Genomic DNA, 12271 nt, shown 5'->3' on the forward strand with positions numbered 1-12271 from the left:
AAATCCAAAAAAAATAGGAAATCGACCCTTTTTCCATGTTCAAGTACCCATGTTTGGGATTTTTTTGCGTGGGTGTGCCAGTGGTGTGAGACAATGGAGGGCGGCCATTTCTCATGTTTGGACGTCAAAGAACCCAAAAAAAATAGTCCCGTTCCCCGGTTCCGTCAAGTAACACGTCAAAACAAAGCTTAAAAATCCAAAAAATATGGGAAATCGACCCTTTTAACAATTAATTTTTTGGACCACTGAAACAACACATTCAACTTTATTATGGGAATTAAACACGCCATAAACAGATAAAGGTTACATCAACGAAAAAGCAAAAAATTAAACATCACATTCAGTTGTTTAGCGACGTCCCAGTGACCTCGTCTTCGATTTTCACAACATATTTAGTAAAGACAACTAAAATTTCTATTGGTCCATATTTTTTCCAGTAGTTAGATTGTACTAACACCTTCAGCAGTTCTTCGTTGGTCATCAGCTCATTTATTTCATATTTTATAACCGTATCTGAATACTCAAAGTGAGCTGGTTGACGGAAAAACAATCGTCTTACCGTTTGTGATTCGTGAATTCCAAGAGGGGGAATCCCTTTAGGTGCAACTTGCTTGATTAAATTCTTCATTTCATCGATGGTACATGTTGAAGGAATTTGAAATTTCTTAGGATTTTTTCCTGTGAACGCGCATCCAACAAATTTGTTCTGCGGTGGCATGTTCCATTTCCCGTTGTAATACAGGATCGCGTCATGAGTACAAGGCATAGTGCGTTCAAGTAAGTTTATTATTCCATCTGGTATTCTTCCAACGGTGCATAATAACTCAATCAGACCAACACAAGAAAATTGATCATTACACATTAACATTGTGTTGACATCGTCATCATTTATCAATTTCATACACTCAAAGCGAATTTGGTTACTTGTATCGGTGAATGGCTTCCGGTAGTGAATTTCATCCAAAAATTGTTTGTCGGATAGCTGAAGGGTATTGTGTATTCTGGTTTTTAGGCTTGCAAAATCACAGCTATTTGGTACTCGAATGGGCACCGGAGTTGAAGTTTGGAAGTAAACCCCAGTATCATTGTGAATAATCGATCCATTTGGATAAATGAAAGCCAACCTTGAGTTGACAATCGTTTGACTACTAGTTTCTCCTAAAAATGTCATAGTTTGTGTATCAGTTGGGAGACTATTTGAAAGCAAGATAATGTGTGATTTAGCAGCCTAGTCTGCCATATATATAGATGGTTGTGACCGAGCCATTGTTTAACTTTGTTTACAAAAAAATAGACACGCGTAAATGTGTAGTCAAGTCAGCCAATGTGTTGTCGCCAATGTGTAGTCAAGCCAGCCAATGTGTTGTCGAGCGACTGCTAGTTTCAGAATGTGTACTCAAGTCATCCAATGTGTTGTCGCGCTCAAACTGTAATACGCATGCATGTCATTATGTGTTGTCAAATATGACAATGATGTATGCTGCACGCGTGAATGATTTTTGTTGGACCAACAATTTCCTTGCTTAACCAAACGAGTACTTGATAATATTAATTGGTTAGTAACGGGTTACAACAAATTATATCGCATAATGAATACAATTACATAAACAATGCATGTTTAGTCTTCATTTAGGTCTACATAGTGTGTTTTGAATGACATCAAGCTTGTGTATTGCTGCATTCTACTAATATATGGAATTGCCCACTGCTTTGCCTGAGAATAACAATTGCTTGACCACAACAGCGCTGGAGGTGGCAAGGGACAATGGTCTTTCAAATAAACTTGTTGTACATGAACAAACATTATATCATGCGCTGACCGTGCCAAATGAACCAGCGAAGTCATTGCATAATTGTTATACTAACTATATTCAATGTACCTGAACAAAATGATTTCCAAACACGTGACCGACACATATGATGCGGTGGCTAGAAGAATCAGGTGGTGGTTGACTTCTAAGAGGGAAAAATGTCATGCTTTGTTGTCGGGACAACGATACAATGATTATGTTATACCGTGAAGCAATCACATATCCCATGTCCGTTATATCCATCCACTTGTTCACACTAACCTGAATGAACCAAGCATACACATGTAAGTAATTTAAACATTGTTATTAAAAAAAATTAACCTAAAAACATACCTTTGAAAAGCCATCAACAAGTAGGGACAACTTTAATTGTTCAAATCTCTCTGTACCACCGAAGAGGTTCATGTACTCATGCGATCACCTGCCAAGTTCTTTAATCAATTCATTACGCACTAACGACCACGAATCTTCCCCCATACCTAATAAAGCGGCAATGGACCGATATCCACAGTTACCGTCCGCTTTCACATCCACAACGTCACAAATGAAACCTTGAAAGAATGACGCAAATTGATCCAACATCGGGATGATCCTTGTTGGTTGAGGCGGTTAAGAACATAATGCACTCCGTTTCACTAGAGAATTGCTGCTTTGAACAAAATGAAAAGCATCAACATACTCCCAGTAAGACGGATCACGCTTTGTGGATCTTTGACTTCTTTTCCTCGGTTTCTTCGGTGCACCTTTAGTGTTGACCTTTGACGGAGGAGGGCACATAGAGTTATGATCAGGGTATGCAATTTCTCGAAGTTTACTCTTCAGAGTTACTTTGCCAGCCACATCAAGTTCATCAAACCTTTTAGATATGATCTCTATCTCTTCCTTGATGGTGACTTCCATCTCACATAACCCTTAGTCTGAAAAGCAAAGTCTCATCCAGAAAAGATGGACTGACTCCAATGGGATGCTGCCAGCAGTATACCTAGAAAACTCACATGCACAAGGAAGACCATGCGTGCTTCTCATCACACAACCACAAGAAGAGAGATTGTTGTCGAGATAACGTAGACGGTCAACCTCAGAAGCAATCTGATTTAAAGCATCCCTTGAAACCATCCTAAGAAGCCTCATGTATAAGGTTTTTTTATGTACATGCCCAACCACATGCGTACTGGTTTCAAAGGATGCTTTAATTTCGACGTGTTGCAGCGTGATCATGTTGTTCATGGCATCCCAAACACTACATAGGTCTCCAACGCTATTTTGTAGTACTCTTTTGAGAGCCCAATGAGCTGATTCAACCCTGCATTTAAAATACACAACAAACATGAAAATATACAACAATTAAATATCATTTAATACTAATCCTTACTAACAAATAAAATCAGTTCTTGATACCTATTTGTTGTTGTGTTGCCTAGGTGCATGACCTTATTCGTCCATGCTGTAATAAATTTTTCCTTGTGGGGGATAATCCATGTGTCGTTAACATAGTCAATGAACATCGGCCAAGGCGAACAAGCAACTTGAAACTTCTCATGTGACTCATGGAACTCGTGTTCGGACGGACAATCAACCAAAGTACCCCAATTATCCATTACATAGTCCCACACATTTTTTTCCCCGATTAAAGATTTGCACTTCGCCTTCACATTCTTATCGATATGAAACCTGCACAACAAATTAGTAGACTCGGGAAACACAGTTTTCACTGCATTCATCAGTGTTAGGTCTCTGTCAGTGACAATAACAAGAGGGAGGCGATCGTTTCCTAAAAATAGGCCTCGAAATCGTTCCAAAGCCCATACAATATTTTTAACACGCTCAGCCTCCAGATATGCAAACCCAGCAGAGAATGTCATCGTCGTTGGTGTCACTCCAACAAAGTCAAGTAGTGGGAGTCTGTACCTGTTTGTTTTGTAGGTACTGTCTATAAAAAACACCAGATGACATGCATTGCATAACTTTACTGCATCTGGGTGACACCAAAACAGATCACGCACCACAACTTCATCCTTCAATCTATGCCAATGAATGTATTGATCACGTTCGAGAAGCTTCATCAGATGCTGCATTTCGGTATCAGCTCCTCTTATTGAAGAACGATATGCACTTCTTGCATTGTAAATTTGCTTTATCGTGGTGCAACTGTCGACATTGTGTTTCTTCAACGTTAGGAAGATGTTTTTCAGTTTCACCATCGACTTTGTCATATCAGCAATAATTTTCTTTTCTTCCTTAGTCAATCGCCCGGCGTTTGGATGTCCAACTAAGGACTTCGCCAATTCATGATTGTGAATCCCACAGATCAACTTCACCATCCAACCTTCCCCTCCATGCACTGGTTTCCCACGAAGCCTGAAGGGACAACCACATTTCCTACTCCCGGTGTCTTTTCTAACGAATTCTTTATTTCTACACTTGTACATATCACTCCTTTCACACCCAATTAAGACAAATGAACTTCTTCCTCTGCTACCGGTCTCTGTGTCAGACCTCATAATCACTGCAACAAATCCATTTTCATGGGCAACTGTTCGAGCCCATTGCAAAACATCATCTCGAGTAGCGAATACCTACAATGCAACCCTAACATATTAATTTTCATACAAAACATCAATTCAACCAAATGACTCAAATTATCTATGATTACCTAAGACGTATTAAAAGCATTTGAACAATCCACATGTGGTTCATTCACCCCACATTCTTCTTGATTATCATAATCATAATCCATATGAACTTCTTGTGACATCGCAAAGTCATACCTCCATTGATTTTCGTCCATCTTAAGGACATATGCATCATACACAAGTACATTCAAATTATCATATAACCACATCCAAAAATTTACTATACCTTAAATAACAAACATATTAACAGCACATATGCATCATACACAACTATATTCAAAGTATCATATAACCACATCCATAAATTGACTACTTATTAACTAACAAACATACTAACAACTAATACAATTGTATTCTAAATTTATAACTACATTATTTACTTAAACTAAACTTATCACTATAATAAACAACTAATAAAACATTTTTCTACCATTATACAATTAAGTTACCTAAATTATTTAATATTATACCATTATACCTAATTAAATCAATAATCCACAATATATATATATATATATATATAAATTATAAAACATAAATAAAAAAATTTGCTAATAATTTAACATTCCGGAAGAAGTGCTTCCGGAAGTTACTAAGGCCCATTCCGGAAGAAAGTCTTCTGGAAGTGTTTTCCGGAAGCACTTCTTCCGGAATAGACCTTAGTAACTTCCGGAAGAAGGTCTTTCGGAAGTTACTCACATTCTCATTCCGGACCTTCCTCCTGCTGTGCCTAAAATTTCTTCTGGATACAGTTTTTACTGTTTTTCTTCTCTGAAAACTAGCCAGAAAAGGAAAAAAATACTCATAAATGCGTACCTCCGACGAAATAGGAAGAACAACCACTAACAAAACTTCAAATACAGAACACGGGACCACCAAATCTTCAAATACTTCACGGGACCACCAATGGAAAGCGCAAAAGGGACCACCACTGAAAGCAACCAACCAAAACGAAAGAAAGAAAGCAGAGAAGGAAGAAAGCGCAGTAAAAAGAAGCGTGAAAATGGAAGCGTGAACGCGTTAATTTAAAGAAAATTACACAAGGACAAAATCGTCATTACATATGCATTAAATATTATTTTATTTTTACTTATTATTATAAAATGAAAATTCTTTTTTTCTTCACTTTGTTATAAAATAATAATCATTTTTTTTATTATATATTAACTTTTGTAATAGAAATTAAATGTTATCATAATAAAAAATTTATATTTTTAATAAAATTTACAAATTAATTAATTTTTATGGTTTAAATTATACTAAATTGTCACACAAATTAATATTTTACATGCGCGTAAAAAACAAATTGTAAATATTAGTCATAATTACGTTCACTAATTATTTAATTATTTATGTATAATAATATTAATTATTTTATAATTTAGTTTATTCATTAAAAGTAAATTATTACAAAATAAAACATTTTAAAAAAAAAACTAACTTCCGGAAGAACCTTCTTCCGGAAGTAAAAGGACATCTTCCGAAAGAAGCTTCTTCCGGAAACATTCCGGATGACGTCCTTCTGGAAGGAGTTTCTGAGTACTTTCGGAAATCACAAATTCGTCTTCCGGAAGAAGGTTATTCCGGAAAGTTTCCGGAAAAAGGTCTTCCGAAAAGTTTTCGGAAAAAGCTTCTTCCAGAATTAGATTTATTGAAGGGCAATTTCGCCACTTCACTGTTTGCTGCGTGTCCCAACAATAATACTGGGTGCACGTAGCAACTCCCGAGTTTGGATTGATGTTTGTGTGACACCAAACGTCTGTTTACGTGTTCCAATGCACAAACAAAAGTAACAACACTCTTAGGTCCCAAAAAATGTGGATTACTTTCAACTGAAATAGTATCCCAAACACACTCTAAGCCACTCACCTCCAAAATAATTTTAATTCTTCAAGGTTCGTATAAGGCTTTATAACAAATGAAAGCCTGAGTGAGTTCTTCACGTTTTATCCTAAAGAGTAGTTGCCGACACTACTATACTTTAGCTTCTTTCTCACCTTAGAGCATCTTTAAAACACGTTCCATCTTACCTCAGTTTTATAAAATGCAATATCTACCCTACAGTTAAGTACCATTGCTTCTACTAGCAACACATCTTAATTTAAAAAGTGAGACTTATTAATTTTTTCTTATTGCATTTTGCATGTGAGAGACAAGGCGTGAGTTTCAGGATTAAAGATGACTTAAGAATTAAGTGTGTGGTCAGATAGAATGGTCAAAGAAGAGAAGAAAAAAATGACACTATGCTATTAAAATGTCACATTTTATATCCCCATCAATGAGATCGTGTACTTTACAGGAATTGACAGGAGCACAGGTTATGGTGTATTGGTATTTCTTGACACTGATCTTTCAATTATGTTTTAGATTTTTGAGATGAGAGGGTATTGGGTATTGATCAGGAACTATAATAATACTATGCAGCTTATGAGTCAGATTAGAGATACCACAAGACAGAGATATTCAAAATTTGATTTTTTTTTCTAATCAAATGTCAGAAGACATAAACCCTGGACAAGATTAGAAAAAAAGATACAATTGGTGCCAATTGAGTGTTGTCAAACCTTTTCTTTGAATGGCAAGATCAATCTGTTTTACAGCTAGAGAAAAGAATAACTTCTGCTAAGGTTAATCCACTATATCCTCACTAAATTTCTAACCGGATCCCACTCTTGGTTCTAGAGAAAAATTTTGCAAAGCCATTTCTACTCCTCTCAGAACTGACATGATTTTGCAAGGCTGGTGATGAAGTTGATGAAGACGACGAAAGCGGCGAGGTTTCCTCATTTTTGTTTAAGGATGGATAAGAGCTACCATCAGCCAACCTTGAACAAATGGAATCTCTTTTAGGCAAAAATGTGCCATTTGAATGCAACTTCCACAACTCCCCACCAGCCTGACCAATGAGTGATGGACTTGCAGGAATGCTTGCAGTGTCAATAAGGAAATCTTCTAGTGTAGCCAGGGATTTTAGCTGATTTCCCAAAGATGCTATTGTTTTCTGGCACTCGGCAAGCTTTCCGGCTGCCAGTGCTAGGTCCTCCTGGCATATAGGAAAGATCATACAAATTATGAGTTGGGGAGAAAGTATATAATCAACTCCTTCCTAGTTTGTGAAAAGATAAATGATAAAAACATTTATTAATGTAGATGTCAATGATGACCAACCTGCTTAATCTTCTTTTCTCCATATGAGCTAGCTGTTGACCTGAGCAATTCTTCCTCCAATTCCCTACACTTCATTGCAATTTCTTCTGAATTAGCCCTCTCCTTATGAAGCTCTTCTTCTAACAAGTCAACCTTTGCAGATTTTCTTTCTAGCTTTTCCTCCAGGTCCTTACACTTCATTGAAATTTCATCTGACACAGCCCTCTCATTGTCAACTTCTGCGTCTAATAATTCAACCTTTGCAGATTTGCTCTCTAGCACTTCCTCCAGGTCCTTACACTTTTTTGCAATTTTATCCAGCACATCCCTCTCCTTAGCAACCTCTGCTTCTAATAACTCAACCTTTGCAGATTTTCTTTGTAGCTCTTCCTCCAAGTCCTTACACTTTTTTGCATATTTATCCGACACATCCCTCTCCTTAGCAACCTCTGCTTCTAATAGCTCAACCTTTGCAGATTTTCTTTGTAGCTCTTCCTCCAAGTCCTTACACTTTTTTGCAATTTTATCTGACACATCCCTTTCCTTAGCAACCTCTGCTTCTAACAAGTCAACCTTTGTGGATTTGCTTTCTAGCTCTTCCTTCAAGTCCTTACACTTCATTGCAATTTCATTTGGCATGTCCTTCTTATCAAGCTCTGCTTCTAGTATGTTAACCTTTGCAGATTTTCTTTCTAAGTCTTTCTCCAGGTCCCTAAACTTCAATGCAATTTCACTTGACAAATCCTTTTTCTTATCAAGCTCTGCTTCTAGTATGTCAACCTCTGCAGATTTTCTTTCTAACTCTTCTTCTAGGTCCATACACTTCATTACAATTTCACTTGACAAATCCTTCTCCTTAGCAACCTCAGCTTCTAGTATGTCAACCTTTGCAGATTTTCTTTCTAACTCCTCCTCCAAGTCCCTACACTTCATTGCAATTTCACTTGACAAATCCTTCTTATCAAGCTCAACTTCTAGTATATCAACCTTTGCAGATTTTCTTTCAAACTCTTCCTCCAGGTCCCTATACTTCATTGCAATTTCACTTGACACAGCCCTCTCCTTATCAACCTCAGCTTCTAAGAATTCAACCTTCACAGATAATGTTTCAGCCTCAGCCACCATGTCCAGTAGGTGATTTTCTACCCTTTGCTTTGATTTGTAGGCATTTTCTAGCTCTCTTTGCAACTCCTCCAATTTCTCTTGTGTCTCCCTCAACTGATGTTGTGACTCCTCAATACACTCTTCACTGTTCATCAAAGCTATCTCTAGTTCAGCTTTATCAGCTTCCACCTTCTCTAACTTTTCTTTTAGCTCATCCATTTGCTGATTCATGATCTCAAACTCTACTCTGAGAGAGATTTCTTTGTTTATGCATTGATTGATAGCAACCAACTCTTGGACCATGTTTTCCTTCTTACTTTCAGGCAATGCAACAAGTCGTTCCATTTCAAGAAAATCATCCATGAGATCAATTTTAACAGAACTGGATGGAGTTTGTCTGCATTTTTCATTCTTGAACTGATCGAGCTCAGCAATTAGTGCAGATGCCCATGAGTCCAAACAACTTGGCTCACACTTGTTTGGTTCTGAGCCATTCATCTTTTTGGCTTCAGTCTCCAATGTAGCAAGCCGATCTGCACTGTCTGATTGACTATCTGTTGGAGATTCAACACTAAATGAGGACTGAGCAATGGACTTATGATCATTAGCTAAGGAAGCTCTAGAAGCCATGCTCCTCAGTCTCCGGCACTCGGCCTCAAGCTTGGCTACTTTCTTGATGCTTTCTAAATGCTGCTTGCTAGCTGTCTCAGCAGCTTGAGTGCTTAGATCCCTCTCAATTGTTCGGACTTCTAGATCTTCTGATTGAACAAGGATCTCATGCCTGAGAGCCATGTTCTCTCTCTCTAAATTTTCAACCTTTTGACACATATCAAAGTCAATAGAAGAAGACTTGGCTTCTGAAGCATCTAATTTGTTCTGGAGCTCAGTGAGTTTGTTCTCAAGTTTAATTTTGGCTGATTCCAATTCCTGTGTCTTTTTTGCAACAGCATCATAGATATTTTCTTCCTGCTCTTCTCTTGTCTGCCTTAGCTGCCTAACACACTCCTTAAGTGCTCCATCTAGATGAGTGACTCGATCTTCCAGAACTGAATTCCTGAGAATGACAGTGTCAAGTTGCTTCTTTAAAACAGCCACTTCATTTTCAGCCTTTTCCCAGCCTAAGTTAATGACAATGATCCAATTAATAGAGAATCTAAAAACGGAAAAAGAGAAAAAGACAGAAAATAAATATACCAAGGAATCATACAAGGAGACAACTTATGCAAGTGTCAGCATGTAAGTGTTCTGATAGATCATATATAAGCCTCTTGATCTAATAATGTACCATTGAGATAATTCAGATGCAATTAGACTTTTAATTTCCATAAACCCTACCCAAGTCCTAACTCCTAACCCTCCTTTATGATGAGGAACTTGCTGGGTGGTTTTCTTGTTCAATAGTCAGATGATATATTGTTTTGTAGGCACATGTCTCACAACATCAAAGCATATTGAAGAAAAGATAATCAAGAAATAAGGTATAATAATCAGAAGTTTTTTCTGCAAAATTACAGGGAGCTTTAGAGGAATGTACCTGCAATGGCTTCTTCAGCAACTTTGGCATGCTGCTTAACCAAGTCTTCTTTGGCATTGACATTCACTAGTGCAGCAGATAGCTTCTCTGACATATTCCTCAACCCATCATTCAGATCACCTTCCTTTACATCTATTATATTTACATTTTCTTCATTTTCGTCATTCTCAGATGAACCATCACTTGCAATGCCTGCAGCAGGTACAGATTTAGAGGTGACTTCTTCAGGCAATTGTTCATTGATAAATGAACTATGGTTAACTTCTTCAGCATAGGCGGTAGCTTTTGATGTGACATCAGGTGACTGGTTGCTTCTAGTAGGAGATTCCTTCAATGCCTCCTATTTTCAAGTTTCAAAGACACAAAAATACTAGACTTGTCAGAAAAGAAAGGATGAAAATTAATGGTAAACTTCATTCAGATTGTGAAATACCCCAAGATGGACATTACATGCTGAAACTACTAGGATCACAAGTTAATTTCCAGGTGAAGGCATAAAAGATAAGATATTCATGGTTGACTTAGACCAATGACTGGCAGAGAAGTTGTTAAAATACATTCCTGAATACACTCAACATTGACCATAATGGATTCATTTTCAGAACAGCTAACAAATACGGGCTGTACAAAAATGTGAACTTAATTTCAATTATGTGTGCATGCCTATATAAAGCTTGAATAATCAATGAGCTATGCCTACTGGTCGTTTATTCAGATAATTTATGCCTAAACAGAAACAGAAACTAACTATTTATTTCACATAGGGAACAGACCAAAGGGAGGGACAAGTAGCTTCTGCCTTAAAGAATCTAGGCCTTAGGGTGAATAATTTAGTTGAGGAACCTGGTTTTATTCAAAGAACCTGTTTATTCAACATGACTTTTTCAGTCTTTTCTGTCACTGAATTTCAAAAAGTTATGCCAATGACACAAGATTCAAAACGAAGCATATGTAGCAAATATTTATATTTTGTGATTAAAATTTAAAAGCACAATTCTTATATGTATATTCGTCTCTCAGTATTATACCGGAACACAGAAATCAGAGCAGAAGGAAAAGCACAACCAGTGAAAATAATCTTAGCTTGCCAGTAAGTGATCAATTAACTTAATCCACAAACAAGTAAGGAATCCTATGTTTCACCATACAAAAAAGGAGTCAAGTTATAATTCAAATCTTCTGACTAGTCTTGTGAGATACTAAAGTGATTCCAAATAAGATGAAAACAAATGCTAAAGAAGTCTTAGATTAGGCAACCCCATTGTGCTACTATTCGAACATACCTGTTCATCTGAGTACCTCTCAGAATGAGAAGAAACAGATCCTGAACTTTCAGTTTCACCGGAGCTCTTGTCAGAAGACTTCCTCTTCCATAGCCATCTCTTCTTATCCATCATTGGGTCTAACAATCTAACATTAGCTTCAAAACCGAAGGGCATTCATCAGCAGACACAAAATCCCACACAAACACAAAACTCAAAAAATTAAAAGAAGAAATCTTTGATCTTTCAGCTCCATCATCATGAGCAAAATCCCAAACAATTCTTTGAACATCATTAAGACCCTTTTCTTGCTCCACACTGTGGAAATTTCAAACCCAACAACCACACAACATTCTGCAGCACATTTACTGGCCCATGATTATAAAACAGTAGCTGTCAAAAGAAAACAAAAAAGCCTAATCATGTTACGCAATTCCCCAAATGAAAAGCAAAAATCCTAAAACATGAGGTACCCATTTCAGCCATTGAACTAAAAATGCCTCATACATTCCCAAAAGTCACTGAAAACCCAAAAAAAAAAAAAAAATCTTTGATAAAAAAAAAAAGATCAAATACCTTTGACCAAAAAGGCCAACTGCAGAACTAGCTGGAGGAAGCAAACAATAAATGGAGGCAAAAGAATGGCTGAGAGTACAGAATGGGGATTAAAGAGTGTGGAAGCAAAGGAACAAAGGTATTAAATGACACCAGTAAAAAAAAGTTTAAAAACAATAACAATAAAAAAAGGGGGGGGGGGTAGGCAAAAACTCTGTAGAATGT

At 37.0% G+C, this 12271-nt stretch overlaps 1 protein-coding gene across 2 annotated transcripts; it reads right to left on the reverse strand.

The window, feature by feature from the left end:
* Positions 1-6789: 6789 nt before the first annotated feature.
* On the reverse strand, positions 6790-12265 carry LOC100782855 (filament-like plant protein). 2 transcript variants are annotated; one of them, XM_014767041.3, is made up of 5 exons: positions 12068-12265; positions 11513-11649; positions 10230-10569; positions 7613-9813; positions 6790-7487 (listed from the first exon to the last, which is right to left on the reverse strand). In XM_014767041.3, exons 2-5 carry the CDS (start codon positions 11624-11626, stop codon positions 7092-7094), a joined length of 3051 nt encoding a protein of 1016 aa, XP_014622527.2. In that variant the 5' UTR covers positions 11627-11649; positions 12068-12265; the 3' UTR covers positions 6790-7091. The 2 variants fall into 2 exon arrangements, with proteins under 2 accessions (XP_014622527.2, XP_014622526.2); XM_014767040.3 differs by having other exon boundaries at positions 11513-11884.
* Between the last annotated feature and the right edge of the window lie 6 nt (positions 12266-12271).

The sequence above is a fragment of the Glycine max genome, chromosome 14 (genome assembly GCF_000004515.6).
Source record: "Glycine max cultivar Williams 82 chromosome 14, Glycine_max_v4.0, whole genome shotgun sequence".
In the NCBI taxonomy this organism is placed as follows: Eukaryota; Viridiplantae; Streptophyta; class Magnoliopsida; order Fabales; family Fabaceae; genus Glycine; species Glycine max.